We start from the raw sequence: 17,129 nt of genomic DNA, 5'->3' as shown, positions 1-17,129 counted from the left end.
AGAAAGGCGGTAAAGCTTCTATGGAAAAGGAGCCTGCATGTGTGCAGAGACACAAATCAATGTTCACAGCAGGTGGGGAGGAGACTATCAAGTAGAACCAATGGGAATGGTCTTAAATTCATCAGGGATGAATGCATTTCAAAACCAACAGAACCATTAATATGAGGGCATCACCCCTCCCATCGAACCCAAAATTCAATTTTGGCATGAATGCACTAAAATTAAGGTAGAATTCTAATTTTGTCTGCATGCTGTAGATTATGCAAGAAAGACTCACTAAGCAAATTATCTGATTGGGAGAGGCTTTCGTTAGAATTTATAATGCAAGCTGTGAAGGCTGTGCACGGGTTTAATATCCTCAGTGCCGTGGCAGAAGGGAGGGGGACCTAACCTGGCTGGGACTACTTAGCTTGGCAGCAGGGAAATAGTGAGCACATGCCACTTCTGCCAGCCCCTCTGATTCATTCTCCAGCTTGTACAGTTTTTGCCGCCACCAGCGTTTTCTTTTCTGAAAGAACCAAACTTTCTGTCCCTTCAGAAAACAAACCTTTTAAACGTGTCCACAGTGTAGCACGGAGCATGGCGGTAACAGATAATTGGTTGGTGCCAGCAGATCAGAGAACAGGCATGCATGGGTCACCTGAAGCTTTCACACGCGCTTCTTCCCAGCGCCTCTACAGATTACTGTAACGTGACATTATTCAGCTGCACGAGGTGAAGCTCAGATACTTAGACGTTTCTTTAACTTTGTGGGCTATGTAATAAGCTGAGTGTTAAACCCGTGTGCTATTTGGCACAGAATTTCTTAATGCACTCACTAAAACAAATTTTAACTCCCGATGCAGTTAAAATGCACGGGGAGTTTAAAAATAAATAAATAAATAAAACAAGCACATTAACATGAAAATGTGTGTAAAAAATGTCGCCTGATAAAAACATAATTAAGGCACAAGCTAGGTTTTCAGTGCAGAAAGCATGTTTTGTGCACCTACATAATAATTTATGATTAGAAAACAGGCTGGGTTCACTCAAAGCATATTTTTTGTGCATAAATGCAGAGTACGTGTCCCAGACTAACACTAAATTGGAAACTTTACTCCATCTTTGACTAGGAGTTAAGTTTCCAGCGCTAAGAAAACACAAGTGAAGCCAGCGCAACTCTCCACATTGGGGAAAGGGTGGTAATAGCTAATACCATCTTTACCTGAGATTTGCATAAGAGGGTGCTAATTTAAATGGGCATTTATGCGCAAAACTCCTTGTTGTATCAGCAGTAAAGGCGGAGCACAAGAAATGTGCGCAAAACTGTGGGTTTAACTGCACCCTTCTGCCGAACGCACCCTTATTGCATTGGTCCCTTTATCCTTACACCACGTTGTACATTCGAGCACAACTCTGCCCGACAGCATCTGCCCTGTTAGAGCTCAATGCACTAAGGGTAGATTTTAAAAGGAGCGCGCCAGGCCTTTTGAAAATAGGCCCGGTGTGCCTAACCCCCTTACTCGCGTAAATCCTTGAAAATCTGCCCCTAGGAGCGCAAAGCAGAGCAGCCAGACTCGCTGGCAGATGAGATCGGTTGGTCCAGCGGCTGTGAAAGAGCTGCCCAGATAAATTCTTAGGCAGAACGTTAGCGGTACCTGGACATTCCTGTTCAGGCTGACAGCAGGGAAGAACAGGCCCTCCAGATTCTCAAAGGCCACTGGACCTTGTTGGTCTTCATTGATGGAGAACGTCAAGCTTCTCCTGGTAAAGTCCAAGAGGATTCCCACTGTGGCACCTTTGGAGATCCCCCCTTCCGTTCTGCATGGAAAAGGAACAGAAATAAAGACGAGGTAGAAGAATGTGAAAGATCGTAAAAAGCTCAAACTGCCAATTATATCCACCACATGAAAGTAAATATAAAAATACAAAAGCATGACAACCAGATGAAAGTAAGCACATCCACACCAGCACTAATGTATTGTAAGCTTTTCACGGCGCTTTTAATTTTAAAATGACAGCTCGTTGGCACACATGCCTGTACTTTAGAACAGTGCTTCTCAATCAGTGTGTCGCCAAGCACCGGCAGGTGTGTCGCGTGCTCCCGGTCTCTCCCGCTGCTCTTCCTTCCCTGTTGCCGTTGCCGCCGGGCTAACAGCATGTTCAAGCCCAGTGGGAACGGCAGCGGTGTTAGAGGAAGCTGTGGCACCGCGGCTGGCCTTTTCTTCTTCCCGCGCCTGCCCTGGAACTGGCAGTGATACGCAGTGCAGTGCGGGGGAAGGAGAAAGAGCCGTGCCACGAGGAAAAGTAGCGGCGGCAGCAGCATCGGCCCCCGAGCAGTAGTGTGGCCCGGAGCAATCGAAGCAGCTGGCAATCGGCAGAGGAGACAGCAGTATAAGCCTCCAGCGGCCAATGGGATTCTTCTTTCTTGGCCTGCAGGGGCTGGAGGAGGCTGCTGCAGCTACCATTTGTGCTCGGGGGGGAAGGGAGTGAGAGAGAGAGAGAAGACAGCCAGCCCATGTGTAAGTGAGAGCATGTATTTGATTGAGAGCATGTGTGTAAGTGTGTGAGAGAACATGTGTGTGATTGAGAGAAACTGGTCAGAAGTGATGTGTGTATATGTGAGAGACAATAAAAGTGACTGGTCAGGGAGATGACTGGAGTGTGTGTGAGAGAGTGAGAGATTGGTCAGGGAGGTGACTGGTGTGTGTGTGAGAGAGAGAAAAAGCATGGAAGTGAGAAATCTGGGTATGTGAGAAAGCATGGGAGTAAGAAGCCTGTTGTTGTGGGGGTGTGTGTGAAAGAAAGCATGTGGGACTGAGAAACCTGTATATGTGAGAAAGAGCATGGGAGTGGGAAGCCTGTGTGTGTGCATGCATGAGAGAGAGCCTGGTTGGTAAGGTGACGGTGTGTGAGAGAGAGAGACTGGGGTTTGTGTATGTGAGAGAAAGAAAGTGATTAAGGGAATGAGAAGCCTGTGCTTGTGGAGAGAGCGAGCATGAGAATGAGAGACTGGTGTGTGTGTGTGTAAGAGAGAGAAAGTGATTAAGGGAATGAGAAGCCTGTGCATGTGAAGAGAGCGAGCATGAGAATGAGAGACTGGTGTGTGTGTGTGTAAGAGAGAGAAAGTGATTATGGGAATGAGAAGTCTGTGCATGCGGAGAGAGTGAGCATGGGAGTGAGAAACCTGGGTGTGTGGTTATGTGTGAGACACAGTATGGGAGTGAGAAGCCCGTATATGTAAGATAAAACACGGGAGTGGGAAGCCTGTGTGTGTGTATGGCATGAGAGAAACTGTTCAGGAAGGTGACTGGTGTGTGTGTCAAAGACTGGTTGGGAGATGATTGGTGTGTGAGAGACAGAAACTGGTCATGGGGGTGTGACTGGTATGGTGTGTGTGTGAGAGACAGAGAGACTGGTCATGGGCCCTAAGGAAGAGGACCATGAGTATAGAGCTTAGCCACTACTGCTGCTTCTGCTGTGTGCTACGGCCTGCATGGAAGAGGAGTAGGAGAGCTGCTGGAGGGGGTAAGTAAAGGTGGATTTTTAAGTTTATCTTTCTTGATTGACTGCCATTTTAATTATGTAATATTATGTGATGTGTCTGCTTTTTTGAAATATTTTATTGGTGTTTGGAGAATGTTTAATAATTTTTATGAGTTTTTAATTGTTGGATGTTATTCTGTTCAAGCTGTTTTGAAACATTTATTCTGCTTATTAGTATAGTTTTACAATTATTTCTGTGTGGGGATCTATAGCTGCTTGCTAGTTCTGTTTTCCTAATAAGAGGTGTATTGGTTTTTAGGACCTGATTTAATATTTGTAGTGTGGCCTTTTCATAGACAGGGTTGCTCCTATTTGAGTGTATTCCATAATACAGGTGTAACTGTGTGCGGATTAGTTTATGTGCATTACTACAGATCCTGGGAGTATGTTAGGTCGGTTCTGTGTCTGTTACCGAGATGAGATATTTTACTAGCATGTAAGCGTTTGTATCAGTCTTATTTGTTGTGTTTTCTCAAGAGGACATGCATTGGTGGTAAACTGCTGTCTTTTCATAAGTAGGGCTATTGAGCCTGGAAGTAGAAGGAGTTTGAGTTGCTGTTACTGAGATGACACCAGAACCAGAATATCTTTTTTGTAGGGTGAGTTGTATGGGGAATGTCGTAATTCTGCTTTACATCCATTATTGTGGGTCAGGGTCAGTGTGTCATGCATGTGAGAACCATCTGTCAGGTGTGTCCTGTCAGAAAAAAGGTTGAGAACCACTGGTTTAGAGTGCATGCTAGGATCTTCATACATTGTGCTCTGTTCTGTGTGCATGGGCCCTCTAGCATAGATACTTTAGGGTGCGTGTGCCCGAAACTTAGAATTGTCCTCAGAATCTGGCAGCAGTCTTGCTTCTATAATTCAGATGCACAGTTTCCTTTACCAAAAAGCATCATCATCTGAGTGGTTTATGTTTTAATCCTCTGCTCTAGTTTTTTGGGACATTGGTTTTATATATTGTACCAATGAGACGTGTACTGTTTATTCAGCATTACTTTTATGAAGTCTCAGGAAGAAGGTAAGACGGTTTTAGGTTGTGTCATTGTACTTTCTGGCTATGATCCCTTCTGTATTTTTGTATTAATCTATCTGAGATCCCTTGTGAGGTTTTGTATTCTTTTGAAAGATGAGAGAGGCTATGTGCTGGCAAGTCACGGGTGGGCTGAGATGTTTTCAGCTGGGTCACCTTATTCTCTGTACTTTAAGTCTCCTCCTGTTCCCTTGCTTGAATATGCACTTTGTATCTTCGTTTAAGAATTTTGTGTGTTTGATGTCGACTTAATTTGTATTTTTGTAATTTGTATAAAGAAAGTTTTTATATTGTACCACGGTTGGAACGTCTGAAGAAGGACTGCAAGGGCCACTCTTTCAAACTTGCTACTTAAAAACAAAAAAACAAAAAACCATAGCTAAAACACATTTAATGCGGAGATGAAAAATGCCTCTCAGGTCTCTGTGTGCCTCCTCCTCTGTTCCTCATACCCCTGACCACCTACTAGATGGTCTTAAGGCGGCACTACATTGGCAGTTACAGGCATGAGGAAAAGGAGAAAAGAGACTCTTTCTTGCACTCCCAGAGAATTAAATATTAAGCAGGCTCCCATTAAAAATCCCAGCAGCTGGTTGTTCAACCCGCGGCACTGCTGTGCTAAGTATGCATGCAACATTTTCACATGAGATGGTAAACCAGAATTCTGCCTACTCCACGGATATTAAAGATCCTAAGCGAGGTTTTGCAAAAACCTTTTTCTTCAGCTTGATTTATCCTTAATTTAGTGCCATCTCTTGGCTCGCCTGGTTGTTATTGTGCAACGGTCTCAATTACTGAGCACGCGCTGTGGATTTAAAAAAACATTTTCTATTCTTTTTTTTTAGCCACAATAAATACGTCAGGAAATAATCCCTGTGGCATGGGTACATTTCAACACACGTTTTACATCTCGGCACATGCTCAGTTTTTTCTTTCTAGCCCCTCCCTGGTGAACATATCCCTCCTGTTAATTTAAATGCCCAGCACTTTGGAGATGGCGTGACCTTAAGTACAAGCGATAAAGGGTACAGCAAAGATCAACTGGGGTCAAAGAAAGCAAACTGGGCAGAGTAAAAGGGACCATACTCTTCTGATCTTGAGACACATTTAAAGTTTCTATTAAGTACTTTTCTCTACTCGTTTCGAGATACTTTACAACACATCCCGCTTCAGGGAAACAAGTACTAAGGCATTTCTCCCAAGTTACTATGGGAGACGTGCTCCTTAGATCTGGTCATGTATGCTACAGGGAGGGCAATTTTCAAAGGCATTTCTGTGGGTAAAACACTGTTTTATGCTCGGAAATGGGCTCTCTGCACAAGGAAGTGCACGCGTGGTGCCAGTACCCGTGTCCTTTCACACGCAGAGAGAGAGCGAGAGGAGGCATTCCTGAGGGCGGAGTCGGGGAAGGCTTGGCATGTACGCGCACTGTCACCCGTGTGTACACGTATGTTGAGTACGTTGTAATTTTGCTGGGACGGGATCCTGCACAAATAACAGGGGCAGGTCTGCGTCTGTACTTTTTCTGGTTTGATTTTCGAAGGGAAAGTTTTGCCTTTGAAAACTGACCTTAAGGTCTGCAGGTAAAAAGTACCCCCCCTCCGACTTTACGCCTCTTCACACAGAGTAAGAGACAGACTGCGAGCCATTATGTGACAAACCTGTTAATGCCGCTTGCCCGGCACATTGTGTGACCACCAAGAGCTGGAAGGACAACTTCCTGTACCAGGCGCACGTTTACCTGTTAGTGTGGGAGTTGTTGTGCATGAACCAGCTCCTGTTGTTGTCCACGTACATAGCCCAGGCCTTGTCATCTTTTCCTAACATCATGTCCTTCACCACATCCATGCGGGCCACGCCAAAGGCGGGATCTGGATGGTTATCGTAACGGTCGATCGTCAGCTCCCAGTAATGGATCCCTTTGGAAAAGCCAGTCTTCCCCAGCACCACCCTGTCATCGTAGCTGTTGCAGGTAACGGTGAGGTTATCATTGGAGAAGATAATGTCGGAGTGTGCTGAGCTAGCATCAAAAGCAAACCAGGCCACTAGAAGCAGAGAGAGAAAAAAAACCCAAACAGGTTAAAATCCAGCAGGAGTGACTGAAAATGACAGAGCACTAGCTATGAAGATGCTCAGACACCGGTGCCATGCAGAAGATGCTGGGACACTAGGGTGCGTCAGGGAGGTGGTCTTCTCGGTCCCCGTGTGAAAGCGGAAAGTGCAAATTGGACTACCAGGCTGACAAAGGCACCTTGTCCACAGTACAGTAATAATATGTGTTCCTACTTAAATAGACAGTGATTGAGACTGTTCATTGAAGACATTTTATTTACATTTAAAACATTTTTGAAAAAATTCTTCTAAATAAGGTGAATGATTGATATGTCCGGGAGATCTGTATTCAGCTATCAGATATACCGACTGGCTTGCTGACACCTTATCTCTTTTCATCCATAAAGTCGTTTTGTCAAGGCTATCCTTGTTTCTACAATTGTTATTTTTGTTTCCCTTTTTGATTTTTTTGTTCTAACATTCATGGGGTAACTACTGGCTCTCCTTCGTTTGGTTGACTACAATTCTGTCATAATATTTTCTGACAGCGTTGCTGCATTATAACGTGGTGTAACAATGATACAATGATCCCTATGAACTCAGTTTAATACATCACCAAACAGGGTACAAAATTAAGGGGTAGATTTTTTAAAAAAGCGCGTTCGCGTACTTTTGTTGGCGCACCAGGCGCAAACAAAAGTACGCTGGATTTTATAAGATACGCGCGTAGCCGCGCGTATCTTATAAAATCCTGGATTGGCGCGTGCAAGGCTGCCGATTTTGGGCAGCCGGCTGGCGCCGAGCTGCGCAGCCTGCCTCCGTTCCCTCCGAGGCCGCTCCGAAATCGGAGGGAGGGAGATGTAAATCCACGCACGCCAGCGGGCTGCTGGCGCACCGAGACCCAACCCGGGGGCGGTTCCGGAGGGCGCGGCCACGCCCCCGGAACGCCCCGGGCCGAAACCACGCCCCGGGCCCGTCCCCGGAACGGCGCGTCCCGCCCCCAAAACGCCGCGTCGTTTCAGCCCCGCCCCCGACACGCCCCCTTCAGAAAACTCTGGGACCTACGCGCGTCCCGGGGCTCTGCACGCTCCGGCGGCCTATGCAAAATAGGCGCGCAAGGCCCTGCTCACGTAAATCCGGGCGGATTTACGCGAGCAGGGCTTTTAAAATCCACCCGTAAATGTCTGGCTAACAGGTGCCGCCACCAGTGGCGGACTAAGGGAGTGTGCGGTGGGAGCACTGGGCGCCGCAGGTCTGGGGATGGTAACTGCATAGCTTTGTCTTCTTTCCGCCCCTTGTGGCCTGGGAGAGGGAGTGGTGGTTCCGCGTGGGCGGGAAGAAGGAAAGCTCATGCAGTCGCGGCCCGAAGCAGGAGGAAGAGCAACAGCGCTGCCCCCCTACCCTCTCCACCGCAGATACAGGAAGTGGAGCTGCACCGGCCCCCCCCGTGCCACCTCAAGAAAAGCGAGTCCCTGTCTGTCACGGGATCTAACAGAGGAAGCTGCTGCTGTGCTTCTGATGGGGAGTGGGGTAGGAAGTGAGGGAGAGTGCGTTTGTGTCTGTGTGTGTGTATATGTGGATGGGAGTGAGGGTGCATGTTTGTGTGTGAGAGGGGGGAGCTGTGTAAAGGGGTGTGTATGTATGAGAGAGAAAGAGAGAGAAATGGAGGGAGCCTGTATGCAGGGGTGTGTGAAAGTGTGTGTGCAAGAGAGAGGGAGCCTGTGTGAGGGAGAGGGGAACCGGAGATCACTGGGCAGATGGGGGGAGGAGGGATGAAGAAATGAGGGGGGAGGAGAGATGGAGAAGTGTGAGGGGGGGAGAGGAGGGACAGAGAAGTGAATGGGGGGGGGGGGGTGCCACATACTTTAGGTACGCCACAGTTCTGTATTTAACACCTGCCCCACATACTTCTCAATCCTAATCCTGGTCTTTGAGTGAATTTATGACTCCACCGCCGCACTGACCAGCAGAATAGTGATGCCAAAGGATGAGTTAAAATTGCAGTACAGAACGAGCAAGAATGGATGATGGTGGAGGAGGGCAGGATGGATGGATGATGGATATCGGAATTGCCAAATAATTGCAGCTTTTAAGAGGGATGGAGTCCCAGGCATCAGTCCAGAGCAAAACCTTCAGGCTGCTGAGTTCTGGAGGGAACCGCGGTCTGTGCCACTTGGCCAGAAGGTTGTCTCTGCCACAGCTGGGGGCGCAGAGGAGTTAAAAAAAAACCAAAAAAAAAACCACACACACAATAACACAGCAGAGATGGGAACATGCACTTTCTACATTGATGCACTCATTATAAACCACAACAATTTTTATCAGGTAATTCATCAATGCTATTAACCCTCATTTAATGGCATTTTTGATAAATACGAAATCGCTTGATTGTGTGCATGACTGCTGAATCTAACAACTTCAGTTTGCTTCCAGAAGCACTTGATAGGGGCAATGCTACAACCTTGTATTTATAATCATGTTAACGGAATTCAAAACCCCATCGTTGTAAAACGGGAAACCAGGGGAATACAATCAAAACTCGACAAGTTAGCTGCAAACACTGCACCAGTTCTCAAAGGGAAAGGATGCACCTCACTGCACCTTTGAAAACTGCTTATAGAAAAAGTCCCTGCAGAGGTTTGCATCTGCTTTTTTTTTTTGTGCCGATACTGTTTCGTTTTCCTGAAAAGCAACGGGCACTGTTGCCACCCCTAACCAAACCTCGCCACCTTATCCCTCAAGGATAAGGTGGCGAGGTTTGGTTAGGGGTGGCATCAGAGTGTTTCAAAGCGAGGAGGAACGTGGATTCATTTCTCGGACCTGAGCTACAGTCTGCTTGGGGGGGGGGGGGGGGGGGGGGGTTGGGGAATAAAACAAGCCCCAATAGGTTTATTAAAAGACACTGGCAAGTCTGTAGCATGCACCAAAGCAGCAGTTCGGTTAGAAGTGTAAATAGATTTGCTCCATACCTGCCACCAGCTTGTTAATGTCAACTGAGGCCGTTCCAAGTGAGGTGCATGCAGGAGAGAAAGAGCACATGTGACTTACATTTCTAGCCAACATTTGTCAAACTCTGCACAAGAAAGCAGCTCCACATGGAGGAGGAGGAGGTAGGGACACAGAGCTTTCTGTTCCCTTCTAATGGAAAAATCACTTGCTTCACTATTTATAACTCAAGATGCCAAGTACTGGATTTTAACAAAACAGTCTTCAGTAGTTACAAGAATCTTTCAGTTTAAATAATGTTGCAAGCAGTCCCCCAACGTCACCAGCCGGGATGCAGATATGGGTTTTTTAGGAGGACCTAAAGGCCAAGAGGAAACATTTGATTACATGAGCTCAGCTGTAAGTCTGTTTGGAGAAAATAACTGTAAAACCAAAGCACATGACTGACGTGCCGTGGTCACGGTATTTGTTTAAAGAGAGGCCTGCACCTACCAGCCAGTGATGGATGCTGAGTGTGCAACAGCGCATTCCTGGCATTAAAGGAAGAGACAGAAATCTGAACAAGGACACATGGGACTGCTTATTCAAAACCTCCAAATGTTTGAAAAATATGTAAGGACTTTCATTTTCAGTTTGTATTTTTCTTGGAAATTTATCAGTTGTATTACAAGTAGAACCAAAATAGAAGAAATGAGTGGGAAAAAAAAGTCATTTTTCCAGGTAAATATTTTTGTTCTTGATAAATTCCTAGGAAAAAATATAAATAAAAATTGAAACCACAGGTTCCAAAAAATACACCATCATCCTGATGACTATCAAGATCCTCCACAATGCGCAGAAATAAGGCACAGATCCTGCGATTAATCATGAGACTGAAACAACATAACCTGGACTCTGTGCATATCCGTATGCTGAACCTAAATCTCTGAAAAAATACACGAGGCAGGGCCACACCATCTCAGCACAGTAACAGTATTTTAAGCATGAATTGATTTTTCACCCAAGAATAGGGATGTGAATCGTTTTAGGACGATTAAAATTATCGTCCGATAATTTTAATATCGTCTTAAACCGTTATGGAACACAATACAATAGAGATTCTAACGATTTATCGTTATAAATCGTTAGAATCGTGAGCCGGCACACTAAAACCCCCTAAAAACCCACCCCCGACCCTTTAAATTAAATCCCCCACCCTCCCGAACCCCCCCCAAATGAGTTAAATAACCTGCGGGTCCAGCGGCGGTCCGGAACGGCAGCGGTCCGGAACGGGCTCCTGCTCCTGAATCTTGTTGTCTTCAGCCGGCGCCATTTTCCAAAATGGCGCCGAAAAATGGCGGCGGCCATAGACGAACACGATTGGACGGCAGGAGGTCCTTCCGGACCCCCGCTGGACTTTTGGCAAGTCTCGTGGGGGTCAGGAGGCCCCCCACAAGCTGGCCAAAAGTTCCTGGAGGTCCAGCGGGGGTCAGGGAGCGATTTCCCGCCGCGAATCGTTTTCGTACGGAAAATGGCGCCGGCAGGAGATCGACTGCAGGAGGTCGTTCAGCGAGGGTTCCGGCGCCTCGCTGAACGACCTCCTGCAGTCGATCTCCTGCCGGCCCCATTTTCCGTACGAAAACGATTCGCGGCGGGAAATCGCTCCCTGACCCCCGCTGGACCTCCAGGAACTTTTGGCCAGCTTGTGGGGGGCCTCCTGACCCCCACGAGACTTGCCAAAAGTCCAGCGGGGGTCCGGAAGGACCTCCTGCCGTCCAATCGTGTTCGTCTATGGCCGCCGCCATTTTTCGGCGCCATTTTGGAAAATGGCGCCGGCTGAAGACAACAAGATTCAGGAGCAGGAGCCCGTTCCGGACCGCTGCCGTTCCGGACCGCCGCTGGACCCGCAGGTTATTTAACTCATTTGGGGGGGGGTTCGGGAGGGTAGGGGATTTAATTTAAAGGGTCGGGGGTGGGTTTTAGGGGGGTTTAATGTGCCGGTTTTGCGATTTTTAGATTTTTCACGATTTTTCACGATATTTTACCCCCCCCAAACGGCAACAATACGATTCCCTCCCCCTCCCAGCCGAAATCGATCGTTAAGACGATCGAGGACACGATTCACATCCCTACCCAAGAATATCATAGAAAATTTGATTATTGTAGCTTTTGACCTCTTATTTGGCTTTCTGAGGTTAAACCTCTGCCACACCTCACTGTAAAACAGAGTTTGGGCCAGGCCATGAGAAACCTGTCCTCACATGCAAGCTGCATGCCGCTGTTCCTAATGCTGGCCCTGCGGAGAATGCGGACATAGGACGGGGTCCCAGCCACTCCGTGCCTCCCTCGAAATTCTCTTCTGCTACAGCGTGCACAGCTATTTAAATAAAGCCTGGCGCTTTTAATTAAATAATTCTGAAATCAGAGGTGACGCACAAAGTTAACCAGGGCCTGCTACTTCCGGGCATGACACACTGACCCTGAAAACTTCCACAGCATTGCCTGGCTAAGGAAATTATACACATATATACATATATATACATATATATATATATATATACACATATATATATATATATATACACATATATATATATATATATACATATATATATATATACATACATATATATATATATACATATGTATATATATATATATATATACATATATATACATATATATATACATATATATGTATATATATATATATACGACTCAAAAAAGAACACAAATAATTTCCAACAAAATCCAAATCAGTAATGGAAAAGGAAATATCAATCTACGTGCCGTTTCCCAATTAAGCTGGTTGTTAATTTTTAATTTTTAATTTTCTGTTTTTTTGTTTTTTATTTTTTATGTATATCTAGCCGCATCAGCAAGCCTGACGGCGTGCTTTCTTGTGGTATTTCAAACGAAAGCCGCCCGGACTTCTAATCATTTGCGGCAGTCCTTAATATTCTTTTGTTGTGTATTGTACTACTGTAACTTTTCATTAAATCCTCGATGATTTTACAAATATGCAGTATTCTAATGCAACAGAGCTCGATCTTCGCCGAGCGTGTTTTGACAAAGTCAGATGTTACTTCAATATTAGCTCAACAACCGGCCGACGTTTCGCAGCTTGTGCTGCTTCATCAGGAGCTTGGAATATAACATTCTTTGTCAAAAAGCATTTGTCTCTGTTGAAAAAAGATATATATATGGTAATTTAAATGTTTAAAATCCAATAAATAAACCACTTATCTGGGATCGGCGAAAGCTCAAACCTTCAAACAGGACGACTTCGTCTCATGACATCTTTGAATGAACAGAGACCATTTTGGCCTCAGACGCAGATATTTAAGTCAACACTAACCAATCAGGACCGCATACGTCAGCACCATAAGTGACATCACTATCAAGTTTGTTCTAAACAAGATCTAAGATTGTGTGACGTCAGTATCAAGGTAGCGTTCACAAAAATACATTGAGTTCTATTTCAGAATTCAAACCATTTGGATGTAGGGTGTCCAAATAATGGATCCATCTTTGTTCGGCTCGCAAAAGCTGTTTGTTGAGGTCACCGCCGCGCCAGTGAGGGGATATCTGCTCCAAGACACAAACCTGCAAATCTTCAAAGCTGTGTTTATTACTCAGACAGTGTGATACAATTGGTGCAGTTTCACGTTGTGTGGCCAGACTTGAGCGATGCTCAATAATGCGGGTCCGAAGTTGTCTAATCGTTTTGCCAACGTATGTCATATTGCAGGGACACTGAATTGTATAAATAACGCCAGCGGATCTACATGTAGTATTATGTTTTAGTGGAACTGACAATGGTGGATTATGAAAATCGATAACAGTAGTCACTAGCATGTTTGCACAAACAGAGCAGGTCCCACAAGTGGTATGTGAACCAGTAGTAGGTCGTTGTAAGGGGATAGTCGAATCTGAGTGCACAAGTTGATCTTTGAGATTGGAGCCACGTGTGTATGTAAATCTTGGTCGTGACTGGAATTCACCATGATGTTGTAAAATTTGCCAGTTTTGGTGTATCAGGTTCTTAAAAATCGGTGCCATTGGTGAAAAAGGTACCACACATGTTAGTACATCATCTTCAATTTGTCTGTCTTTAGGAAGAAACAACCAGTCCCTATTGGTGTAGTTAGCTCTGAGAAAGGCCCGCCGCACACATCTCTTAGGGTAGCCTCTCTGTATGAACCGGTCACTCAAGATTTTGGCTTGCTTGATAAAATCTTCTTGAGAAGAGCATAGACGACAAATTCTGAAAAATTGACCTACTGGTAGATTTTCTTTAAGACATCTCGGATGGGCACTGCTAAAATGTAAGAACGTGTTGCTGCTAACTGGTTTCCTATAGACTGAGGTGTTAAAGCCACTCGATGTCTTCACAATAGTGATATCCAAAAATGTAATGCTCTCTTCTTGAAAACAAGCTGTGAAATGTAAACTGTGATTACACGAATTTAGCCAAATCAAAAAATCTGCAAATGAATCTCTTGTCCCCCGCCATAAAATAAAAATGTCGTCTATATATCGACAGTAGAAACCCTATCATTGACACTCGATTTATAATTGTTTTCAAGAAGAGAGCATTACATTTTTGGATATCACTATTGTGAAGACATCGAGTGGCTTTAACACCTCAGTCTATAGGAAACCAGTTAGCAGCAACACGTTCTTACATTTTAGCAGTGCCCATCCGAGACGTCTTAAAGAAAATCTACCAGTAGGTCAATTTTTCAGAATTCGTCGTCTATGCTCTTCTCAAGAAGATTTTATCAAGCAAGCCAAAATCTTGAGTGACCGGTTCATACAGAGAGGCTACCCTAAGAGATGTGTGCGGCGGGCCTTTCTCAGAGCTAAATACACCAATAGGGACTGGTTGTTTCTTCCTAAAGACAGACAAATTGAAGATGATGTACTAACATGTGTGGTACCTTTTTCACCAATGGCACCGATTTTTAAGAACCTGATACACCAAAACTGGCAAATTTTACAACATCATGGTGAATTCCAGTCACGACCAAGATTTACATACACACGTGGCTCCAATCTCAAAGATCAACTTGTGCACTCAGATTCGACTATCCCCTTACAACGACCTACTACTGGTTCACATACCACTTGTGGGACCTGCTCTGTTTGTGCAAACATGCTAGTGACTACTGTTATCGATTTTCATAATCCACCATTGTCAGTTCCACTAAAACATAATACTACATGTAGATCCGCTGGCGTTATTTATACAATTCAATGTCCCTGCAATATGACATACGTTGGCAAAACGATTAGACAACTTCGGACCCGCATTATTGAGCATCGCTCAAGTCTGGCCACACAACGTGAAACTGCACCAATTGTATCACACTGTCTGAGTAATAAACACAGCTTTGAAGATTTGCAGGTTTGTGTCTTGGAGCAGATATCCCCTCACTGGCGCGGCGGTGACCTCAACAAACAGCTTTTGCGAGCCGAACAAAGATGGATCCATTATTTGGACACCCTACATCCAAATGGTTTGAATTCTGAAATAGAACTCAATGTATTTTTGTGAACGCTACCTTGATACTGACGTCACACAATCTTAGATCTTGTTTAGAACAAACTTGATAGTGATGTCACTTATGGTGCTGACGTATGCGGTCCTGATTGGTTAGTGTTGACTTAAATATCTGCGTCTGAGGCCAAAATGGTCTCTGTTCATTCAAAGATGTCATGAGACGAAGTCGTCCTGTTTGAAGGTTTGAGCTTTCGCCGATCCCAGATAAGTGGTTTATTTATTGGATTTTAAACATTTAAATTACCATATATATATCTTTTTTCAACAGAGACAAATGCTTTTTGACAAAGAATGTTATATTCCAAGCTCCTGATGAAGCAGCACAAGCTGCGAAACTTCGGCCGGTTGTTGAGCTAATATTGAAGTAACATCTGACTTTGTCAAAACACGCTCAGAATGGAGGGGGAAGGGAGTTCTTAAGAAAGGGAGGCAGTGGGGGAGAGATGGGACGGGGCAGGGAAAGAGGGAGAGGGGGAGAGGGGGTGGAAGTTGAGGTTTATTTATTTATTTATTTATTTATTATTTTTATATACCGAAAGTTCCTGTATAAAATACATATCACTCCAGTTCACAGGTAACTGAAATAACTACCGCCGAGTGGCGGTTTACAAGGAACATTTCAAACGAATTTATATGGAATTACATGAAACAAATTAAACGATTTATATGGAGTTACGTGAAACATAACAAACGATAACAAACGATAACAAACATAACAAACGATAACAAACGAGGTGAGAGAGATTAGTGGTTTCAGAGGGACAGAGAGGGAGGCAGTGAACGAGAGCAGGAACCAGGCCAAGTGAAAACTCGTTGCACTGCCCCTGAGCTCACAAATCCTTTCTATGTTATCACCCTATTAGAAAATGGATCCGCAGGCGTGCAGCCAGGCCACTGACCGCAATTTCCTGCAGCCAGAAAATAGTGAGGACATTTTCAGGGTCAGTGTACCATGCATACCCAAAACACTCAAAAAAAATGCAAAATAAGGAGGCTGGCCAGATGGCTATATTTGCACTGCCATGTGAAGGAATCGGGGTCCAATACCCAGCCCAGGTTTTCTGCACCCCAGGTCAGCAGGGAATGGGGGATGCTGCAGAGGCAGCGTTCACAGCCCCTGCAGGGAAGGGAGCCATGGCCTTTGATACCCATGGTTGCAGAGTTCAGGAGGAAGCCCTGGTAGATGGCCCCCAGCCCAGGACCATCCTTGCAAGACAGGACTGAAGGATGATATAAAACCGGGGAAAAAATGCCTGGGTAGCTGCAAGTGAAGGCTCCTGGCATCAGATCCCACCCCTGGTTCTAACTGAGCTGAAAACCCATAGGAGCAGGAGGAAACCGCTGGGTCAGAAAAACTGCTAAGAGGATAAAAAAAATAAATAAATTAGAGTCTAATTCATTGCTATTTTGCATCAGCTTTGCTTTGGTTGAAGGACACAGTTTATGTTTCTTTGCTTTTAATCTTCCTACTATACAGGTCAATACAGTAAAGTGCGGCTGCGGTTACCCTGCTCCTAACTCGCTTTCTACCCACTTTTCGGCCGTGTTAGTCCAATCCGTGATACACTATCCCCTTTAACCTAATCTTACCGCGCCCTTAAATCACCAGGTAACCCCTTCCGCCCGCGTCATGTATATTACATGTAAACGATCGAATTAGCTATTCCCTCCCATACAGTAACGCGCGTCTCGACTATCGCTTTTTTACCCTGCCGTTTTGCCACGCGTTTAACCTGCTAACTTACCGCCTACCCTTACCCCTGCGTTAGAGGCAGGGGTAAGGGTAGGCGGCAAACTTTCCCCCAGCCCCCGCTCACCTGCCCTGGCCGCGTCCATGGGTGCCGTTCTCCGGGGCAGCCCCAGTCCTCTCTCCCCTCCTCCCGAAGCAACGAAAGCGGAAAAAAGCGAAAAAGCGAAAAAAAAAGTTGCAAGAGAGAGAGAGGGGAGAGAGGGCGGGCAATCCTATGCTTGGGATTGCCAGTCCTCTCTCCCCTCCTCCCGAAGCAAGGCGCAAAAAGCAGCCTTGCT

At 45.4% G+C, this 17,129-nt stretch overlaps 1 protein-coding gene across 2 annotated transcripts in view; it reads right to left on the bottom strand.

The window, feature by feature from the left end:
- TRIM9 (tripartite motif containing 9) overlaps positions 1-17,129 on the bottom strand; it is a 167,150-nt gene that overhangs the window by 2,028 nt on the left and 147,993 nt on the right. For both annotated transcript variants that reach the window (XM_029598341.1, XM_029598342.1), the window contains 2 exons: positions 6,300-6,603; positions 1,638-1,800 (listed from right to left, as the gene is read on the bottom strand). In XM_029598341.1, coding sequence (XP_029454201.1) covers positions 1,638-1,800; positions 6,300-6,603 — 467 coding nt within the window. The remainder of the gene's footprint in view (positions 1-1,637; positions 1,801-6,299; positions 6,604-17,129) is intronic.

Source organism: Rhinatrema bivittatum, chromosome 4, assembly GCF_901001135.1.
Source record: "Rhinatrema bivittatum chromosome 4, aRhiBiv1.1, whole genome shotgun sequence".
Taxonomy (NCBI): domain Eukaryota; kingdom Metazoa; phylum Chordata; class Amphibia; order Gymnophiona; family Rhinatrematidae; genus Rhinatrema; species Rhinatrema bivittatum.
Note: the sequence above shows the minus strand (reverse complement) of the source record. Positions and strands in the feature narration are given on the sequence as shown.